This window comes from Sitodiplosis mosellana, unplaced genomic scaffold, assembly GCF_009176505.1.
Source record: "Sitodiplosis mosellana isolate CC-2019 unplaced genomic scaffold, AAFC_SMos_1.0 Smas_scaffold_46, whole genome shotgun sequence".
Taxonomy (NCBI): Eukaryota; Metazoa; Arthropoda; class Insecta; order Diptera; family Cecidomyiidae; genus Sitodiplosis; species Sitodiplosis mosellana.
This window is the reverse complement of record NW_022595288.1, coordinates 161,327-185,032: the sequence shown is the minus strand read 5'-3', so window position 1 is coordinate 185,032 and position 23,706 is coordinate 161,327. Positions and strand designations below refer to the sequence as shown.

Genomic DNA, 23,706 nt, shown 5'->3' with positions numbered 1-23,706 from the left:
GCTGCTGCCGCTGCTGTTGTTGTTTCCACTCTCTTCGTTTTTTGTCGTTGTTGTTGTTGCTGTTATTTCTCTCGTCTTCTATTCATTCTCTTCCTTTTCAGTTGTCGTTTTGCTCTTCTCTCTGCTGCGTACGTTTTTTTTTCTCTGTGTCCCTCGTCGTGTCGTGTGTGTGCACTGGGTGTACGTTGCTCTCTTCTCGTTCTTTCTCGCACCACACACTATACCGCCGTACGTGTATTCGCGCTGGTTTGTGTGCTTGTTTGTTCGCTTTCTTTGGCTGTTCTCGCCCGCTTTTGTTTGTTGTATATTGTGTGTCGTTTAACACTCACACGGCTTTTCTTCGTCATGTATTTACCACACCAAAACAGTCTGTATGCGACCGGCGTGAAGTTACTATCGTTCTTGCATTTGGTGTTATTTTGTTGGCGTCAATCGTTGAGCTCTCAACTCAGCTTTTCCTCACTCATCGAATCGAGTGAAAACCAACCGCAGTGTTGTTGTGCGTTCGCTTCTTTTTTCGTTGTGTGATACGTTTTTTTCCCTTCATCTGTCTGTTGTTTTTGCATTCGTCGGGAACTTAAAAAAACTCGCTCAACATTTTCAAGCAGTTCTCAAGTCTCGGACTCAAATTCTTATTAGACTTTTGCATCCATAATGTTTTGAACAACAACACAACAACCGAACGAAATATTAAAAAAAACACTTTTTTCGACCACAACGACCAAATTCATTTGCATACCAGTTCGTGATCCGTTTTATTGAGAATTTTTGTGATTTTTTTTTCTCATTGTGCAAAGAATTTGTTTTGACAGGCAATTTTTTGTTTTATCAGTGAAAATATGCAGTTACCAACTGACCAACCAAACTATTTTTGTGCAGTGCAAATGTTGTGCTTTTTGTGAACTTGAACGAAAAAATAGAGATTTTTTTTTATTCTTCGAAAGAAAGAAAAAGAATGTGACATAAATATAAAACACCCATTTTTGAACATAGTTTGTGCAATCCAGTTTCGTGCAAGTCAATGACTAAAATGACACATTAAAAGAAAATAAACAAATCGCTACATTGATAAACAAATTGAATAAACAAATCGAAAGAAGGAATTCTTATGAAAAATATTGACGAGAAGAGAAAAAAAGTTGAACGAGAAACCAGCTCTTCGAATCTGAAACAAATCAAGTGTGGCAACTTTAAATAAGAGTTTCAAGCGATTGAAAAAAAAAACACGAAACAAGAGAAATCGAACCGACGATTTTGTTATAAATATAGAACACTGAATTAGTTAGCTGACTGTTGATGCACGCATGTTGTAATGAGATACGATATTCAAGAATTACAAACGGACGACATTAAGTCTGCAAAAGGAATGTCAATGCATCCATTCCTGCAGCTACCCAGACCAACTGATTTCAGTGTGTCATCACTTTTGACGGCTGGCAATGGGGCCGGAGCCACCGGGCACAATTCATCTAACACATCAGGTATAAGACATGTGAAAATTGCCGAAAAATTCAATTTTGCGTTCGTCGAAGTGCGTGGCGGTCCTTTTTGGTCCGAAGAATTTTTTTACTGTGTGTAAAATGGTGACAAAAATGACAATTCGTTGGAAATGAGTGAAATTTATATGTTGAAGATAGTTTGAGCAACAAATTTTGTTTAATGATCAACGAGCAAAATTTCTTTTCAAAACTTGTAGATTCGATGACAAAAAAATTCAATTCATTTTGATGATTGATTGTTTTGTTTCAAATTTGCACTTTGAACTATTTTCAATCGGTGAATTTCTTCAATTCGAATAAAATGTCATATTTGCGCCGTGAGTGTAAGGAGTTTGAGCCTAATCAATAGTGAATCAACTTCCACAAAAACTTGGATATATTAAAAGAAAATATTCTTGTCTTTCACAAACGGAAGTTCACTTCATTCTTGACTACGGTCCATCTTTCCTACCTTCAAAAACACCCAAAAATTCTTGGACAAAAACCCCGAGCACTTCGATTAATTCAAGATTATTTTTCGTATTTTCATGTTTACGTTTTTGCTGCGGGTGGGGGCGAAACAACATTAGCTTCAAATCAGGCGTGTAGTCCACAACCGAATCCAAATCAAGCATTAAGTCATCCGCATCAACCATATTTTCAAGCGGCCGCTTTGGCCGCACTGGCCAGTTCACCAGGCGGTCATCATCCACACTTGTATCCTGGTGCTTTGTTACCGAAATTGCCTCCACATCCGCATCATCATTTACAGCTCGGCACTCCATACACAACGGCCGAAGATGTTGTCCTTGCATCCGTTGCTGCCCATCAATTGCATCCAATGCGACCGTTGCGCGCACTTCAACCAGAAGACGATGGTGTCGTTGACGATCCCAAAGTCACACTCGAAGGCAAAGAACTCTGGGAAAAATTCCACAAACTCGGCACCGAAATGGTGATCACAAAAAGTGGCAGGTGAGTTCACATTTCATAATTTAATTACTTTGATGCAGTGCAATTTTTGTTGTTGTGAAAAGTGTCAGTGATCATTTGGCCAGCGCATACATCGTGAAATAAAGTTTTTAATCGTTGAGAGATGATGAAGATGTCCAAAATCAAACAAATATCATACTAAAGCCGAAAAGTTTACGAAAAATTGAACAATTGTTGAAAACATCGAAAATACTTATGAAAGCAATGAAAAAGTCCCGAAATTGAAGTTGAAATATCTATTCAACGGTGAAATTGATGACAAATTTACGAAAATAACGAGCATTAACCGTAAAATAATGAAAAATAAGAAATGCCTTATGAACGAAAATATACCCTAGAATGTTGTAAATTGACCGGGAAAAGCATCAACGTTATTAAACAAATTCGAGAGAAAATTGCTAAAAAGTCGTAAAATCACCGAAGAAATAGAAAAAAATGTGAAATGAAAGAAGAAAGTTGTCATTACATCTCAAAAAGCAACATGAAACATCCACATCAAAGTGTTCAAAGTTCCTTTGAAAAATGAATCAAGTTCAAGTTTCGCCAAAAACGAATCGTCTAAATCGTAAAAGAAACTCAAAAACTCCACAAAACACACTGAATTCCTATGTAATTCGCATCGAATGTGACGTGCGCACGGAATAAAATTTACCGACGGCATTTTGCGAACGCAGAATAGGAACGCCCCATCTACACTTCGCAGAACTTCGTTTCGTGTATGTGACAAAGTTGTTGTGTTGGAAAAAAGCAGCTCCGAGATACAAATTGATTCTTGAAAATTGAAAAGTCGTCTCACGTGAGTGTAACCGCAATTGCACGTAAAAGAGCAACAAATCGACGAATCTTTGATAAAAATTACATTAATTCTACCAGCGCAAATAATTTGCAATCATTAGTTAATTTCGCGTTGATCAACGAATTTATTGCACGACACAGAACATATATTTCTGTTCTGTTTTTTTTTCTGTGTGAGACATGCAAAGAGACACAACACACACGAAGTCTCTAATCGCATGAACATTGTAATCTGATTGCAACAAATTAAATGGTTTGATAGAATGATTGAGCGAAATTCGTGTTCAATAAACACGTGAAATTGATTTCATGGAAAAAAATACGTCGTGCGCGCGTTTACAAAAGGGGAAAAAAAGTCGTCTCCAGTAAAGAAAGTATAACACGAAAATAAATGAGCCGAATGCCAATCAATTATCTCTTGAAACGTATGCAAAAAAGCCAAAACAAGTCGCAAGAAGTGCATGAAAATCGGGAGCGAGTAAAAAAAAGTGTCACATTTGATGTCACAAACAAATTTAAATGAGTTTATTCCAGTGGCTCATCCTCTGTCGAAAAGTAGTGAAAAAAATGTCAAAATTGCCACGCAAACGGGAAAGAAACAGTCGAGCTGAAAAAGTATGACAATCCAATTACAAATGGATTGGTGCTGCCCGTTTTTCTCTTGCTCTTCGGTCATTTTGTGGTGAAAATGTTCTTTTTTCTTTAATTCCAAATTAAATTACACGCTTCCCCGCTGCCGCCATCGTGGCGCTTGACAAAAGTTGCATACACACATTTCAAGGATAATTTCCATTTAATTGTGGAAAAAAACGTCGATTTTCGGACGAAATACCAAAATCGATTGAATGCATTTCAGTAGAAAATTATGTTATTTGCGCTCAAAAAGTGCGACTCAAAAAGTACGGCCGCCTCTTTATCCATTTTTGGTTGGCTAATCATCTAATAAATTGCCAGCTCGACGATTCTTTGCCATTTTAATGGTGTCACATTTCTAACGTGCACCACTTTGGGTAATTTGCAGTGAGAAAGAGCGCGCGCGTGAAAATTGCACCGAACTCACTCAATGTTTTTGGGGCCGATTGATAAAGCAATTCCGTATGTTGTTCACTATAATCACTTAATTTTCGATTTATGAACGATGAGAGTGCGAACAAGCAACGCGCTAGCGCTAGTTTTTTATGCCTAAACGAACGACGAGTAACGCCGTCGTCGCCGTTGCTGCCACACTCAAAACTCGATATTGCCAATTTCGTTTGCGGCGATTGATCGCGACAATAATGGCGTTGTGAGACAGCAACGCACAAAAACGGGCAAAAATGTCACCAACCCAACCGAATGATTTATGCTCAATAATAATTTTCATAATACATAAATTTTTACAATATACGGCACTCGAGTGAGAGAGAGTGCGACAATAATCACCAGCCGCTCGACTGACAACATCCAATGTTTTAATTTATTTATTGCACTCTTTTTCCCGTCTCTTCATTTCGTTTTTTTTCCTACCTCTTCTTTGCTGTGCCCAACAGCAATCGCGATGCACATATAATTACAACCGAGCGAGACTCGATCAACTCTGATTCATAGAAATGATTATCCAGCTCCATTTTTAACACTCATCATTTTTCCACACACACAATCGGAAGCAAAAAAACAACAACAAAAACGATGAGGAATTTTGCCATTTGTCATTGAGAAATTTACCACTTTAACAAACTGCCCAAGTTACAAGATTGGAAGTGAAAGAGAAAAATATTAACGATTTTTTTTTTCTTGATCTGGAAAAATGAAATTCTCAAGGCTTTGAGATCATTCGATTGAAGAAACTCGATTATTTTATTGAAAAGATTGAAAATTGAGCGATTTTTGACGAAATTGTGCAAGACATTACGTCTCTTTGGAATGATTTGAAGGTTTAGACTACGAAACCCAAAGAAAGTTCAGAAAAGTCCAAAAGCCACGAAGGCGAGAAAAATTGGTGCAAAAATCAACTCTGGAGTTTTTCCAATCGAAAATTAGTCTAAATGAATTCTGAATCTACTGAGAAAAAAATGAAAAATTTCAATTCAAATCATTTCAAATGAATTCATTTACATTCGATTCAAGTCCAATTGGCTCAAGCGTTAGTCGCCTTCGGATTCGTTCATACGGAATGGTGTTTTGGTTGACGAAGTGTGTTTTAATGTGTCCTAAAATCATAATTTCATTCTGTGTGATGTGGGTGTAAAACGACGAAAAATTGCGGTGACGCGGAATAAATCATTGAAAAATCTATCTGTGCCTTCCCATTTCCTTGCTCCGAATCGTGTGTTTGTGCGCGTTCATTAGACAGAATTGGTAGCGGTTTCAGAATATTTGACGCGGCGTACATCTTCAAATCATTCATATTCAATCTTCAATTCTCCATTGGCAAAAGTCGGTAGCTGTTTTTCGGAATTAAATTATACGAATCAATTTAATCGCGAGCGCACACACCAAGTGAGCGACAGTGGCAGAAGAGAGAGAGAGAGATATGCTCGGCTATGTGTGGGGAGAGTGAGCGCGAAAAAGTGCTAGAATTTATCTTGTTAATAAACGGGCCATGAGTGTGTATATGGCAGCCCTCGGAACATGATTACGCTGCGATTAAGTGAACATTCATCGGTTCATGATGAGAATTTTCAAGCGGCTGAAAATGAAAGCACGAAAAATAAAAATGAGAAGAACGAACGAACACACCGCAGAGCAAGAACGAGCGAATTGCACTTGAATGTGCTGGTTTGTGTGTTAATGCATTTTGCAAAACGGGTGTTTGTTTGGTCGCAAACGCGTGAAACAGCCGTTCCACTAGGCAGTCGGTTTTTTTTTATTTCGTTCCTCTTTTCGAACCGAGCATTGCCTTAATTGTTTTAACAAAGCTGAATTAATTCGACTTCATTCACTTTTGATTCGGGGATCAGTCATACGCGACTGAGGAGAGTGAACGCGATAAACAAACGCGTATTCTCTTCGAATTTGTTATTCAGAAGCAAGCCACAGTAGTGCACAATTGCTGTCGCTGTTGTCGACTGCACTGATTAATTATATAATTTCGATTAATTAGAATTAATCAAAGCTGCGTTTTGTGCATGTGTTTTAATTAGAACAAGTACAGCACCGGGTTTCCGAGATTGCGAGGGTCGACCATTACTTCTTACGTTTGTGCTGCTGCTGCCAGCTAAAGTGTTTGCATGAGAGGAATTTTAAAGCAAAATTAATTGCGGTCATAAAAATTGAAGTGAGTAAAATTCAAAACAAATGTGACCAGCCACGTCACCATTCGTTACTCTTTTGCGTGCAATCGCAATCGTTCAATCTCGAAATGCAAGTGACAAACATGTGTTTATTTAAATTTTTTCTCAATCGAGATTTATTTTCATTTCGTTTTTGGCTACCGCAAAATCCCGCACTATGCTTGATTCATGGCAACGAATCGCCTGAAAAATTCAACGTCGTGCAATTTGTTTCTCTTCCTTTTGCTCAACAAACACTGGTCGAACAAAATATGCGGTACATTTCATAAATACACACCGTCGATAATTCGTGAAACATTCCGAAGAATGCCGCTCGAAAATCATTCAATTGTTTCCAAATAAAATGATTGGTTCAATCGATCGATTTAATAATAGTTTTTTGTCGTCGTAGTTCTGAAAATCAAAATAGTATTGCACCGTTGGTGTGTGCATTTAGAAAGTCTGCATTTCGCTTCCGCCGACGTTTTGATGGTTGTTGTTTTTTTTGTCGTCAAAGCGTGTGTCGCTCGTGTTGATGCAATCAATAATTTATATAACTTCGATTTCAATCCAAACGACAAATGATCTGAAAATGTGCAATCTGATTGATGAGCCAAGACACAATGTTTTGATTTTCAAATACGGTTTTGCTAACCATTCATTTTTTTCCCTTTCTTTCTTTCATCCTTTCGAATGTAATTTTTTTATCTATTTGCGGTTTGAAAGTGGCTGCCAAAGTGGTTTTACAAAATTCATTGAAATGACTAACAACGCCCATTGTCACAAATTGTGATTGACGAATAACGCCTGATATGAAAAATTGAAAAAAAAAATGATTGAAACCGAATTCCGATATTGTATTGCAGCTCGGAAAGCGTTAAGCATGATTCGGTATGGTGTGGTTCTGGTGAAATATGCAATATAGGTCTGCAAGATTTTGTGGCACGCAAATCATTTCATCCATCAAAATGACCAAACACTACGCCGGGGCCGCTTGCCGTGAAATTTTTCCATTCAACATCAATCAATTTGCAATGAATTAAATGCGGCAATTAGCAAAGCCGGCAGCTGTTGAAATGTGCGCGCAATTCCGTGAGTGCCACCGTGGCCGCTCACTCCATTGACGACGACGAGCAAATGGAATAAAAACGGCGTATGTGTGTGTATGACGGTGATTATAGCATACAAATTGAGCGCGATATCGCGTCGCTGAAGCCAATGGTAGAAGCAATGGAAAAATCATATTCCGAGCGCCTTATCAATTCGTTTAAGTGCTATAAAATCCTTCACATTTCATTGTATTTGCATTACATCCATCATTTCATAATTATTTTATCATTAATGCTGAAAACAAGACACCTTATCGGCCACTTTACTTGCTTCGCTGCGTTTTTTTTTCTCGTGTGAATCAGCAACACCACTGCTGTCGCCGTCGCTGCTTGCAAAGCATGCTAGCTAGCTGTTTTTGTTCTTCTTTTCTTCATCTGGAGAGTGTGATGCGACAATGGCGTTGCAATGAAATGAAAACAAATGATTCCCTTTCTCTTTCTTTCTCTGTGGCCCCGGAAAAACAGGACCGTAATGCGTTGCGCTATTAAAATGATGAAATTTATGAGCAGCGTTTAGTGCGAGAGTTGAAATAAAGGCATGAAAAAAGTATATTTCCCAAATGATAAGATCGGGTGTTTCACTTCGGGCCTGCCGTCTGCCACACATCGAAACGGATACCTTTTTCGATCGAAGCTAATTCAGCTCAAGCTTAATCATTATTTGCATATGCCTGCGTATGGTGATTGTGCTCGTTTTACGCTTTTGTTCTACACCACATACATATGATATGAGCTCGGCTCTCGCGCACATGCACACACAATCAATTTGATGATGGCAAAACCATCCATATACAACTGAATCGCTGAATTCCACCGGTAATTTATTCATTACACCAAGATGAACTGACTTCATAATTTTTTTTTTCCAACCACCCAGTTCCGTTGAGCCATTCGCACTCTGCTTCCTATTGAAATATATGGCTCGAAATAATAGCGGCCGTGCACTTTTCCCCGTAGATAGATACAACGGATAAAGCCGTCGCTCACCAAATGGTGTTATAATCATACAATTTTCTTCGTTTTTTTTTTCATCCCAATGGCTATAAGTGGCCGCTCGTGACGCAACACAACGGAGTAGCAAGTCTTCGTCGACTACGCTTTCCACGAACCATTTCTCATTTCTTATGGAGGAAATACATTGCGTCTTTCACATTTTTTCATTACTTTCGCGCTAAGGGTACGGCACATTTTCACACCTTTGTTGGAAGAAGACATGTTTTTTTTTGCAAGAAATGACGCATTTTCATGGTAAAATATGCATTTTTGTAAGAAATAAGTCTGGGACGTGGAGTAGGTTTGGGGAAGTGGGAAGTGCATGGAAATACCTTTGTTATCCACTGAAAACTGTACAATGATATTTTTGTGCTCATTTTTGACTCAAATGGAATCTGAACTGGAGAATGGAATGCAATCCAAACTAAAATTGGGATTTGTTTTTAAATAGCAATCTGTGTCAGAACTAACTTTTTTTTCATCCTTCAACATTTTTCGTTCAAAACGACAATTTTTCAGAAGAAAAAGTTTTATCTGCATTCAAAATCGTTGCGAGTTTCAATGAAATTCACCCGAGATCCGAGCAAAAATCCCATTAGATTTTCTATTGGCATTAATGCTCATTCATTTCCGTGCTTCCCATTAAATGTCCTCCATCACTTGCTCCCATGCTGCTGCTTCCTCTACATACACAAAAAAAACTATCGATTCCCAGGGATAAAACTGCGCGTGTTTTTTTCTGCCTTTGCCATTCCCTAGTATCCACTGTCAACCGTTTCGCTTCGCGTGAATGAAGTAGGCACTTTAGTGCACTTCTGGTTTTGCACTGCATTTCATTACGTGTGCGCTTCTCTCTTCGCGAAATATGAATGTGTTTATTATTATGAATGCCAAACACCAGCCACCATCTCGTGCATTTGCGATGAATTGAAAGTGTTCCACAAAAGAAAAATCGCTTTCCAGTTGTGTACAAAAGCGGCTGAAAAAACAGTAAATGTGAGCATGAAAGAGAGAGAGCGAAAAAGCCGTGAATGTGTGAGAGTGAGTATGTGTGTGTGTACAATGAAACGGCGCAGGCAGCAGTAGCAGCAATAGCAGCGGATGCCGTTGATTGCACACGTATAATTCCGAAACGTGTCTATTGCATTTGGCGGTGCCGATTTATTCTTATTCTTCGAGAACCCTTTTGCTCATTACTCGCGCCCGATATTTGTGTCGCCGGCACACAAATCGCGATTGTTTGAGTTATTTTTTTGAATGGTTCGGGGGGTTGAAAGGAATTGAACAACCAGAAAGAAAAAAATATCGTCGTACATCTTGAGCCTGATCTCTTCTTCTCACTCTGGCTCAAGTGAGGAATTTTTCCTTTTTGTACACATTCACACATACAAAAACACACGCACACACACACACACACACCGAATTCATAAAAAACCTACACAAAAGACGGAAAATGCTGCTGCTGCGGCTGCTGCCGAGTAAAACGGCTGCCAACGCTCATACACAATGAATAAATTGTGTCGATTGCTTGCGCTGCCGCTGATTATAATTGTGAGGTGTCTGCAATGACTTTGAAGATGTGTTGTTTTACACTTTGGAAAAAATTGCAAGAGACAGAGGAGCAAAAAAGACAGAGAAAGAAAAAGACGAGATTTTGCACTCGAAACAACAAAATGCAAATAGTTAGGAGAAAAGATTGTGGCCAAGGCGAATGTCACGATGACGGCCGACGCTATGTTACAGAAGAAGAAGAACGTTCGGAGCGCTTTTTTCTCTCGCTATTCTTTCTCTCGTCAAGTGGAAAGAGGAAGATGTGCGCTAACGCTTCGAAACATGTTTTAATTTCGTAATTAGTCATAAAAATGCGGATTTCGTTTGAAGTCGCTGGAAGTCGCAATCAGTTCCGTTCCGACGATCCGTGTGTGGTTCGTCTATTTTACATAGAAACTGCCCATTCAATAGCACATTTTTAGTATAAAACGCATTTAAAATGGGCGCATGGAAAGTTTTTCTTTCTTTTTACGAGCAATACTCAATGAATAATTCGGTCAATTAAAGACGTGCGATGCGGCTATTCTTTGTTCTATCTGTTTGGATGGTCTATGGTTTTGGGGGCCCATCCATTTTTATTTACTGCTAGCAATTTTCATTCCATCTTTTAATTGCTTTACAGCTCCTTGTTTGTAATGAACAGGCCGGCGATTACGTCAAAATTTTATTGAATGTGCGTCGTTAAGATATGATATGCATCGCATAACTAATCACTGGCTCTAACCATTGGTGGGCCAATTGTTGTCGCGCCAGTCAATATTTCAATGGACAATCATCCGTTCGGGTTTTTTCTTCTTCTTCTTTTATTTTGGGTTTTTAATAAAATTTTGTTCAAGCGCCGAATAAATATGTTTGAACAAACAAATGTATTGCTCGAAGCAATCTGCCTTAGAAACGACGTGTTTCTTTGTTTTGATTTTTGTATGTTTTTCTTTCTCTTTGGCCAACGTTGATTTTCTTTTGTTTAAAGTGGATTTTTCCTTTGTTTTATGTGTGTTTTCTATTCAAACGGGATAGACTTTAGGCCATTTCAACACGTTTTTATAAGTTGAACTTGAGGAATACTTGTTTGTTAGACTCGAAAAGTGATTGAGGCGACTGCAAAAGTATTCAAAGAGACTCAATAAATTCATCGAGAAGACTTTTATAAAGCTGTCAAATCGACTTATGCCTTTAGAATGGACCTTTTGACTGCCGTTTTGTGCTTAGAACTCAGACAAAGGTGATTTTATGTAAGAAAGTCAATGCTTTTGGCACTGAAAAAATTCTTCTTGCGGCAAAATTTTTCTGCCGTTCGAAGGTGTCTTCGATCTGTCTAAAAATCACGCTCTACCGTAGAATGTTGTGTAGAGTCCACGTTTTTCTGCCAATGAATCCTCCATAGAACCAAAATTCGTTACCAAAGATCAGAATATAATAATTCAAAGCGAATCGGTCACTCTGTGTTTCTCAACAAAACCCACAGTCGTTCGATCGGACGCGTCGAGCATTTGGTGTTTGTGTGAGTATCGAAATTGATATGCATTGTCGGTTGTATATTGCGTGTTCGACTCTTTTGTTTCTATGATCGACTATGCATCGCTATGAGAATGGTGTAAAGAACATATTTGTTATAAATACGTACACAAATCATATGGCAAATACAAACAGAGCGACAGCAGCAGCAGCGGCGGCGGCTACATCGGCCCCGTCATATATACGAAATTTCAGTTTCAAATGCACATCGCACATGTTGTGCGCTTTGCACAAACGATGGGAATTGAATTGAAACGCAACACACAGGAGCATAGAGAGAGAGAGAGAGAGATCGAGAGAGTTCGAATGAAAACGAAATCGTAAACGTGTATTTGAAATGCGAATGTGTCGATAAGGGAGCGAATGAGCGTGCAAGCGAGTGAGACAGGCAGAGCAATGAGCGAGAGACGAGTGTAATTCAATAAAATGTAATATTTTTATGTATTCCCAGTTCGTTGAGTGTTGTACTATGTAGTTTTTTTTCTCTGCTCATTCCGTCTGTTTCTGTTCGTGCGTTGTTTCTCTCGCACGGTGTTTGGGCCCATCATCAAAATTCATAAATTCAACGTTTACATGCACACCACCGCGCCAACGTATTTTTTTTCCACTATATTCTCTCTCTTTCGCGCTCTCGCGCTCACACTCAACTCTTCGTGTTATATTGGATTACTTTGTGTGATTTTTAATCTTTAATAATAGTTCGTAATTGATGTTTCGACGGTTGGATTCCCAATTTCCGCTTTTTCTTCATCCGAAAAAAAAACACAAATCGACACCACCAACATTCTGGCGAATCACACATTTTCCGAAACGTAATCGCTCATTTCTCGCTGGTTGACCAGGGAGAGAACGTGCGACAACGAACGCTGTGTGGTGCGATGTCGTTAACGTTGTCCGCCTCTGGAATACCAATGTTTGATTTTCATGTTTTAATTCGATTAAAACCATAAACAATATTCATACATATTTAATATTTCTTTTCGCTCTGTCTCTCCCTCTCTCTCTCTGTATATATATATCACTCGTTTCATTGCTTTAATCATATTCCAATCGATGTGTTAAGTGCGCGAACCATACACATGCACGCACCCACAGGTTGAAGGTTCTTTTTCGCCTTCTCTCTATCATTCGCAGCAACACAACGACGCAAAACCGATTGCACGTATCTTTTTTTCTTTCGTTTCTTGTTCTGTTTCAATCGCATAGACTCGCTGCTTCACTCCATACGAAACACAAAGAGCTTAAAACTCAGCAAACAATCATCACGTTAAACATAGAAGGTGATACGTGCTGCGAACTAACTTCATACACCTTATTTTTTATCATTTTTGTTTCATTCATTCGTTTTGTATAATTTATTATAAAAAAATCATAAACCATTTTCATATTCAACGCATATCAATGAGATTCGAAGAGACCTGTGCCCATCACAATTCCAATTCAACACCCATCGCCTTTAGATTCAAGAATCAAATTAATGATGGGAATATATTTTTAAATAATTTTTTGGTGGTCTTCAATCTGTCTCTCTTGAAATCACATCTAGCTCAAGAAACAGTTTGAATTTTACATTTTCAATCTAATTTTTTTTTTTTGGGTTGGAATCTGTTGAACTAATAATTATTTCGGAGTCGAATGGAAATTGGATTGAAATCGACACATTTTTTTAAGTAAAAATATTCTTCAAGAAAATACACCAGATTGATGAGGCAAAACTGCGTTCATAATATGAGCTGCATATTCAATATTTATCCAATAACAGATTCAACTCAATAGATTCTATCCAAATTTGGAACTTTCTTGAACGAAACATGATTTTTCGACACAAAACATGAACATTGAATTCGCAATGACTTCATTTATATAAACCTAACAGATATCTTGGAAATCATGAACAATTTTTCTGCAGGTATATTTTGCTGTTTGTGCGACCATCGCCGTCTGAGCTGATTTTTTTCTGAAGAAAATTGAAGTGTTTACAATCTTATAAAACCTACTTGCTCTTAATCTTATCAAATTAGTAGAAAACAAAGTGTTTACTTCTTTCATAGACGAGTATTGAATCTCAGGATTACCCGCCAATACATTGAAGAGTGAATTTTGTTGATGCGAAATGTATCATAATGATTATTATGAAATCCTATGACGAATAAATAAATCAAATGATATACGATAGCAACATGCAACTGAAACTGCAATTTTCTCTCTTTCAAATCTGAATTGGTTCTACATCAAGGTTTTCAATTGAAATTCAGCAATTACAAGGAATTATTGTAATATAATAACTAAATTACTTGCATATATTGAATTATTACATATTTTTCACGTCTTCCTACTACGTACGTCACATTTATAAGAGTTTACTTGTATCGAAAACAGTTTCACCCACAATTTTTTCTCGATTGTGTCAGGTGTATTCTCGAAATTTCAGTAAACTCTTGAACATTGGCAAAAACAAAGTAGAAGAAAATCTGTAATCAATTGGCCAATATAAAAAGGAGCCAAAACCCAAACAAAAAATACTGTGAAATGGAATTTAGAAGCGGAAATTCGTTTGGATTCACATAGTGAAAATCTGATGTGTAGGCAGAAACACCTACTATCAAAACGAGTACAAGCATCAACAAGTATTTACATTGAATTAAGAAGAGATTTTGTCGGTTTACAGTGTGTTTGAGTATTTACCGACTCTAAATCGGTGTATAATAAATACTTGAGAGATCGATCTATTGAGGTCAAGGTTTTCGTCCACTTCCTTAGAGCATAGAACATTTGACAGGGCGTACTTACGTTATCAAAATTGGGTACACGATGAGCGGATGTGATTATCTGATATTATCTACAAAATGCGGGCTCGTGTCCGTGTTGGCTTTCGCTTGGTCTCCACCTCCGTCCGAAAATCAATTTTCATTTTCATCGGTCTAATTAAAATATTCCACCAAATCATAATTTAAGTGGTTTCATTACCACTCGTCCACCAAATCATCATCATCGACCATAATAGGTAACGGTAGGCAAAGCGCGCACTCGACAATTACAAGTTTACAACGAAAATGAGCGCGAAGAAGAAGTACCGAAACAAGCAGAGGCAGCGGAGAGAAATAGAGAGACACGAAATAAAGATTGATAAAAGCAAACCAAAAGACATGGTATTGTGGAGGCAATAGAGAGAAGGAGACACAAAAAGCGAATCGGAGAGCTAAGAAGCAGGCTCAAGACGAATTGACCTTACATTATCAATTTATTACAAGCATTTAGTATAAACGCACATTGGCTCTAGCCATCGATATCCCAAGAACAAGAGCAAGAACAAGACCGACAACACAAGGGGCACACGCAACCAACACACAATCACACACATACCGTACCAATTAAAACAGGTGAACATTATTCATTCAGGATGGCAATTAATTTGGTGTATGTGCTCTCTCGTCCGCTGGCTCTATATTTTGTTTTCTATCTTTCCGAAAAGTAAATAAAAAATTTATGAAGAAGGTGGACTTTAATTGAAACACTAAAAAAAACGTCGTTGTTATACCGTTCAAATCATCGTCAAAGCGAAGTAGTGAAATTATAATGCAATTTGGAAAAATGATCATGAAGATCATTAATAAGACCGTTCAGTATGTCATCTCAATTTCGGTGGCTTAGCGACGCAGACGACAACGGACGCGCTCGTTTCAAATGGCTTATTTCAAATTATACGACTAAATTGCATTTTTCGGTTGATTTGGGAACAACAACAACGAATACAAATGACCGTCGACTTTTCGGTCAATTTTCCTCATGAAAAATGAAGCAAACGAACGAACAAGTTTGAAGGTGAGGCGCACACATCGTTTACCAAACAACTCGAAACTAATGAGCACCATTTATGAAAATTAATATTTTATTACATTTTCTCTCGTTCTTCTGACAACCAACCCCCGAACAACAACATAAAAAGCAGATAATGAAGACGATGAAAATTAGAAAATGCGGCATCCGAACATATGACTTGTTGATATCTAATAATGGCTAATGTGCGCTTCTGTTGTGGCTATGCGTCTCTCTGTTTTTTTTTTCTCTCGTGCATGGCTTTGCATGTCGTTCATTTTCGGACCGATCTCTCTCTCTCTCTCTCTCGCATTTTTTTGGTGTAGTCAAACACCTGTCATGTCACACCAAAACCACAACCTCCTATAGAAAACACGGCTCATTTTGTTTCGCTTTGAACACTGGACGAGAGTTATCAAATGTTCTCGTTCGCATTTCCTTCGAGGCAGCCTTTGAAAGGCATTTGTGTGGTTTCTATTGAGCCCTTTTGTTGTAAGCCAAGCGAAAAGTGTTGCAACCAACACCTGAACCTCATTCAATTCCACTGGCGCAAAATTATAGTTGCCAACTTCTAAAACCCCAGTTCCGGTGTGCTTGTCGTTCTCTTTCTCTGTGTGTGCGCTCGCTCGCAAAACTACCTTCTTTCGCTCGTTCCTTTTTTTTTCTAATTTAAGAGACGAACTGGTTAACGCAATCGCTGAAGCGATACACCAACATCATTGTTAGAGACCCGAGAGCCGGTTCACTCTCTTTCTCTTGCTCGCTTTCAATAAAATAATAAATTTTAAATTGCATTATAAAACCGACAGCCAAGGGCTATCCAATGCATATGCGCACGACATAAGGCTGACCAATTTGATTGATGATCGTCTCTACCACTCGTTGTCCCTCTCACACTCTCGCTTCTTCACACATGGTCTTCTCTTTCTCGATCAGTTTTAGAACAGTTCGCTTTTTTTCTCGCACAACCTTTTTGTCTTGAACTGTAAAAAGACCCATGTTTTTCTGTTATTTTATTGTCATCCTGTCAACCAACCGAGTTTTTTTTTTATCCTTCTTCGACTGTCACTTCTCTCGCATGTAAAAAAAACAACCGTCAACCATAATTTCATTATTAAATGACAAATGTATTTGATATGCGCGATTAAAGATCGGCCAACTGATAAAATTAGTCGAATTTTTTTTCGTGTGGATACAACACACATACAAATTTTGTACTTGAATGCCCGCAACAAATTGATCGATTGGATTGACTTTTTGTCGTTGCATACATTTTTCCATAGCCTCGAACTTGAATTTGGGCAAAAAAAAACAAGGCGTTAACTTGGGCAAGACTAAGGACTAAAAAGGATTAAATTGGAATCGATTCCATTCAAGTTTGACTAAAAAGCTGTCTCCAGCACACGAAAAATATGAGTTTGAAGATCAGAAAAATATGCATGACACAAATGTTTGAATGAATGCAGGGAAGAATGAGAAGGTGAATGCGAGAATCGAGTCAATCGAATCTTGATCAAACACTCATCTCGCAATTTTCTAGTCAAATGACTCAATTTGATCGGGCGTAAGACAAAATTTATCTAACAATCATCATTTTTTCGATGATTTTTTTCGTCATTTTTTGATGATTTTCTCTTAATTTTTTATGACTTCTTCACGTTTTTTATGGGTGCATGTGCTTTTCCATACTTTCTTATGATTCCATATGATTTTTATCAAACATTTTTCGACCCAAGTTATAAAAACGTCCTCATTCATTCCAGTAATTTTGGAAGTGAATGTGAGAAAAATCCGAATAAATTGAAGATTTCGCTTGAGATACAAGTGTTTAAGCGTGATTCATATACCAAAAAAGAATCGAGAGATTAAAAAAAAATCCACCTTGAGCTTGAAACATCTGATAAAATGGCACCAGTGGTTCCCTCAAGAATGTTTAGCCACAAATATTCCACATGCTTATTAAGCTTCGCAGCCACATCAATTCAGCGCATATATTAAGAATCGAGCACGGCGAAAAAAACCACAAATTGTCCAAGAAGACGAGTCAAAGAGATCTCAAATTGATCTGAAAATTGGTATGGTGGCGCATCAGCGTCGAAAGATGCGTTCATTCGATTTTTTGTTCGTTTCGTTTCAGTGCGGGTTCCCGAATATGAGGTGCGAACGATTGTGAAAAATGCAAATTGCGTACACAGACAACAACACACTCACAGGAGAGAAATCGCACCACAAGCGATGCAAAAATTAAAAATCATGAAAATTGGATTTTAACGACTGCGAAACTCTTTCTCTCTCTGGCCGTGTCGATCGTTGTTCGATGCATCGATGCAGACCCACCGAAAAAAAAACAACTTATTCTGTTGATGTTGTTTTTTTTTCATTCTGTTCCCAAGTCAAGTAAAGAGAAAAACGAACCAGCACGCAGCTAAACAGAAGAGAAAACAGCAACAAAAAAACAGTCTTTGGCCATCATCACGAGCGATTCTTATTTGGTTTTCGAATGGTTCTGTTTGTATAGAAAATTATACAGCTATAAATGATGATTATATGCGAAGAGAGAAGTTGTGAGTTGACTGGAGCCCAAAAAATAATATATGTGTGTGTGTGCATATTGTGATGAACACATGTTATATGCTGCCTGCTGCTGTGATACCATATTTACGTGCTCGTTCTCTAGTGTGTTTTTTTCTTCCTCTTCGTCTTCTTTCTCTCTCGGTCTGCGTTGCACCTTCGGCCTCGGCCGTCAGCCACAGATCCAGCAATTGATTTAGTCGTTTGGCTCGCCACTATCCGTTATATGTTGTCTTGCAAAATGATTATTATATGAATGCATCGAACGAACACTTGATTCCGTGCGACCCCCATAATTATTTTCAAAATGACCTACCACTTTGAATCATTTCATTGCATCGCATTGTTGCAATTTCCACCGACGTCCACGTCGTCGTCGTTGTTCATTCCGTCGATTGTTGATTTTTTGCACAGACGCCAACAAGATTATTTTCTTCACTTTTCAGATATTATTATTTAATGCATGACGATCTTTTTTTTAATGCTCGGGCAAAAATAAACACATTTGTTGTTGCTGTTGCGTGTGTGTGTGTGTCTGTGCATGGAGCGAAACAAAAACGCCCAAAAAAGATCATTTACAGTTGCTTTTGCGCTGCGACTTCGATTTAATTTGTTTAATAAATTTACACATAACCATCTGCTCCAGTGTAGGTTTGACTTTGCGTGAGATTGATTGATTTTCAGAGTTATTCTATCAAATTTTTCGATACGTGTGCGATTTTTTTGTGTCGATAATTTCGTGTTTTTGCTAATCCGTTTGATGTTCGACCGAATTAATTTCGGATGTTTTTCTCGCTTTGCGAATACCAAGAATATCCGAGTGAGTAGAATGAGTTTTGGGAAAGTAAAGCACGCTGGAGAGAAGTGAAAGTCTAATTCTCTCAAAAAGAGAAGCCAAAATTTGTTGGAAGAGCCAGAAAAAGTCACAAATTTGAGAAAAAAGACACAAAGAGGTAAAAACTGGGCAAAAATGACAAATTATACTTGGTTTCATATATGAACACGAACAGAGACAAAACACATATCATAAAGATACTGAATAAAGCGAAAAAAAGCAACAAAATCAAAAAAAGTTACGATTGATTGCTAAAATTTCGCTAATAACAAAAAAAGACACACGTGAAAAAATTAACGCAAAACATGCGGAAATGTGAAGAGGGCAAGGCGTTTGGATAAAAAGCTGCAAATGTTGAGTTATGATATGATTGTCTCGTTGATATAAATCAATTTTGTAAAGTGGGCTCCGGAAAGGGGTCTTAAACAAATATATCAATTAATATGATCGGAGAGCCTCACTGCTCGCTCGCTCGCTCGCTCGATCTCTCGTTCGTTCTCGCTAACAACCGTAAGACAAACGAGTTAATTTAAAGCAAAACGAAGGAAAAGAACACGATGCACTCACACAATGAAACGCGGGCGCGCACACACGGATTGAAGCTTGGTGCACGTTGTGAGATGTAAGCCGTACAATAAATCTGCAAACAGGCTATAATTATGATGAGCCACGGTTCGACTTCGAGAAACAAATATTATGATCATTTGATGACAGGATATAAACAGCCAAAATGGGTAATGCGCTGGGTACTTTCCACACATATATATAAAGTCTCTGTCTCTCTCTCTCTCTCTCTCACCTCATGCAATCGACGAACAAGAAGAGATGATGAAAAAAAAAACAAAAAATATTGCGCAGAACGATACTTGCAAACGAGATAATTTATGTTTTAATCTGTTTCTTTGCAAATCCCCGGGCAACACAACGTCCAAGAAGATGAGATGCATGCAGCGATGACGTTGAAGAGAAAATTGGCCACAACTACACTCGAAAAGAAAACAAAATCGCGAGGAAGCGAGCATGAGTGCGGACTGTGTGTATGTGTGTGTTGTGACACGGAGTATTTACATGGCGCCAAATCATAAAAAAACGAGAAAATCAGATTAAGTCCATCATTAAATCAGTTCTGGGCCTCATTCTCCTTATGTGCCTTCAAACCCTATTAGTTGCGATTGCTCATTTGCCTCTTTATTCCCACACGATGGCACCGCACATCGCCAGTCAAGATTTTCATTCATTTCGCTATGGACGACGGTGTGCGCGATGCTGTCGCGCACGTCAAACAATTGAAGAATCTATTGTTTTCAATACACGGCCGTACTTTTTTTTCGCTGCGTATATCACGTGTTGATTTGGTGTCTCGCTTGCTCGTTCCTTGGATTCGATTTCTCGTCATTCCATCTCTTCTCCGCTCAATTTTTCGTTGTTTCTTCTCTTTTTCTCTCGCATCACCAGAGTGGTGTTTGGTCTTGTTCTCTTTCACTCCCTTGTCATCGCCATCATTCCAAACGAGCGAAAGAGATACTAACTATTTGGTCGCCGTTCGTCGTCCGGCGCTCTTGATGCTGATGCTGTCGCTGTTGCAAATAAATCGTCCGAATTCAAGTCATAAATTCAGATGGTTTGTTATTCTGTGCTGGTGCAACAGTCGATCGATTGCGAATGCAGGCAGAAGAGCCGAAAGCAATACGTTCTGTGCTTTTTTTTCACTCATTCGTTCGTTTTTTCGTTCATTCGTTTGTTGGAACATTCGGTCGGTTCGTTCGCATTGCAATGCAAGTGCATCACGTTTTATGCACACAAGCGTGTCGTTAGCAAGATTCCCGCTATTGACTAGACATTTGACGTAGCAAAAGGGCGAACGAACGGCTGTTTGTGAGGTCTGTCTTGTTAAAAGCACTGAACAAACGAATTGCATGCATCACGATGAAGAGCAAGAGAGATTTTTTTTTATTCAGTTCTCCTGAACTGAAAACCAAAGCTGTATTGAGTCGATGCATAGCGACTATGAGCTAAAGCATATTTAAAGTGAATACGGTCTAAAATGCAATAAAGCGCCAGCTCAATGCAAAACAATTGAATGCAATCGTGCGCTTTCAGTCTCGAAAATATAGATCAATAAATGGTAATAATATATTTGTAGTGCTAGAATAAGGAAAAGAAGAAGAAGAAGTAGACGATGATGGAGAAATAAAGGGAAGCGAACGAATGGCGACTATTGTTTTAAATTGCACGGTGGCGACAGTGATGATGTATTCGGTTGGGTCTCTTCGGTTGCATAGAAGAGAAAGAGTGACACGACTGAACGATAATTTATATTGAAAACTATTTGCATTGGTCTCGATCGTAAAAATGCGCTCGTCGTCGTCGTCTTTGTCTTTAACTTCGGTTGTCGTGGTTCCTCCGAAAAATTGTCGAAATGTTTCGTCTGAAAAATGCCCAGCCGAATCGCAAAAGTCGAATATGTGGCGTTTCTGAGAAGCGTTTCGACTTGGTTTTTAACAGCGAAATTAATTGCGAGATGGTGTTTCTCTCTCTCTCTCTCTCTCTCTCTCTCTCTCTCTCTCTCTCTCTCTCTCTCTCTCTCTCTCTCTCTCTCTCTCTCTCTCTCTCTCTCTCTCTCTCTCTTTAACTCTATCTCTCTGTCTTGCGTTTTGCCAAGCCACCAGCATGGAAAAAGGTCAAACGATAAAATGATATCGCTTGCCTGCGCGTTTGTTCTCGTCGTTTTGTAAAATATGAAAACGACCCGAAAACCAAACAGAGAGAGAGAGACAGAGCGAAAAAAATCTAATGCAAAAATCAACAATGTTGCGCCTTGCCATTGTATCTGGCTAGAATCGTGGCAAAACGATGCCCAAACGATTTTTATGGTCAATTTTTCGCTGTGCTCTCTTTCTCTCTCGCTCACTCGTGTGTGTGTGTGCGCGTGAGCGCAGAAAATGATGAATACAACATAAAATATGTTGTCGATGTGTATCCTTAACAAGATATGAGACACTCAATTCAAGCCTCTCAACAATGCGAACCGAAGAGCAGAAGAAAAAAAGACATGCATCGAATGCTGCAGCAGCAGCATCAAGAGAAAAAATGCAGCAGCAACGATGATGACGGCAGCAGCGGCGGTGGCAGCGAACGACGAACGGCCAACTGAAGAAGAGAGCACGATAAAGACACGGGCAATGAAATCGTTATGTAAACAAGCGCAAAACGAGTGTAGAGTAGTTATTGCTGGCGCCTTGTTGATCTTGCCAAAAGATTTAGTGTTGATTGTTCGTTTTGCAGGCCTCTTTCTTTCCCTCAAACCATCGCTACGTTCGGTCGCTTGCTCTCGCTCTGTCTCTTCCTTTGCCATTCTTCTGCAGAATCAGCAATCCTTTTCGCTTGTTCTCTCGCTCTCTCGGTGTCGCGGGGCTCAGGCATCGAGGCACACACAAATGTTCATGTTCGGCTTTTAACCCGCGGACGCTCTTAAGTTCGTGTCTCTATCTCGTTTGATCGGATGGTCGACGCACGTTGTGTGCAAATTGTTTGGCTCAAGTTGAGAATTTCTTCGTTTCCTCTTTCGATACAAATGTTTGTCGAGATCAAGAAATTCAGCATCGATTGTTCGAGACACTGTGTCCTTTTTTTACCACTTCGCTTTTCTGCTTCGCTCTCGCTGCGTCTAAACTGTGGAAAGCAGCCATGAACAATCGCCGAAAAATACCAGCAAAACAGAACAATAACCCAATTTATTACGGGCAGATTTTCACCAGAGAGACAGACTCTTGTTCTAATGAATTCAATGTGTGGCTGTGGCGTGAGCAATTCAATTTTATGATGTGCCATCGCATTGTTTTAGCCGCACTTTTCCAATTCACATTTCCACAAAAGAATAAAAAATAAACAACGAAAGAAAACAAATGAATGACGCTAATGGATTCACAAAATACAAATTCTGATGCCATTTCCACTCCACCGCAGCGCTCAAGTGCTGCCCAATTACACAAGTCAATTATATTCGCCTGGAAAAAATTCAGCACGAAAGAAATAAAAAAAAATTGAGATAATTTATGTGTTTGTGCCTTAAAAAACACCCATTCACTCGCTCGTTTGCTCATACAGACACACCAGAGATGTTCATTACGAGTTGACAATGAGCATAGTGGCAGACAAAAGCACTTTTGGTTTTTATTCGAAAATTCAGTGTGCCAATTTTGGCATTCAACAGCCAGCCGCATGCATTGCTGTCGTGCATATGAATTTTTCATATACATATACATCATATGTGTTCCAGTTGCTATTGTTTGCGCCTCTTGCCACAGAATATTTGTGACGTGTAAATCTCACATCACACACAAAAATGATACGAATTAAAGTGCGAACGCGTCGCTCACTGCTCACATTATTAACGTTTTTATATCGTGTTTAGTTGAAAATCTTACACGACATCCATCAAAGAGAGACGAATTTTCGAAGACTGATGGAGAAAGACAGAGAGAGCAGGACTGATTGCATTTTTGCGCGTTTCATGGTCACTGTTTCTCGTGAATTTGGACAATCTTCGGCTTTGAATTCTTCATGCAGTGCTCGAGTTTTTGGTAGCGGCGACCCGAAATGACCTCATGCAAGACTCACCACAAGAGATTTAACAGAGTAATTCAATCCAAAAACTCTGGCGTTTGGCCAATCGATCAAATTTCATATATTATTATCAATAACGATGCGCCACCGGTTATGAAGTGAGAGCGCCGCATTGTTTGTAATGCCAAAGCGATAAATCAACTGAAATGATCACAACAAAAGACAACAAATCG

At 38.8% G+C, this 23,706-nt stretch overlaps 1 protein-coding gene across 2 annotated transcripts in view; it reads left to right on the top strand.

The window, feature by feature from the left end:
- The first annotated feature begins 285 nt into the window (after positions 1–285).
- Positions 286–23,706, top strand: part of LOC129569859 (optomotor-blind protein) — a 69,764-nt gene continuing 46,343 nt past the window's right edge. Inside the window, exons 1-2 of one of the 2 annotated variants that reach the window (XM_055449047.1) lie at positions 286–1,481; positions 2,069–2,453. In XM_055449047.1, the coding sequence (XP_055305022.1) occupies positions 1,313–1,481; positions 2,069–2,453 (554 nt within the window). In that variant the 5' untranslated portion in view covers positions 286–1,312. The remainder of the gene's footprint in view (positions 1,482–2,068; positions 2,454–23,706) is intronic. The other variant, XM_055449046.1, reaches the window with a different exon arrangement.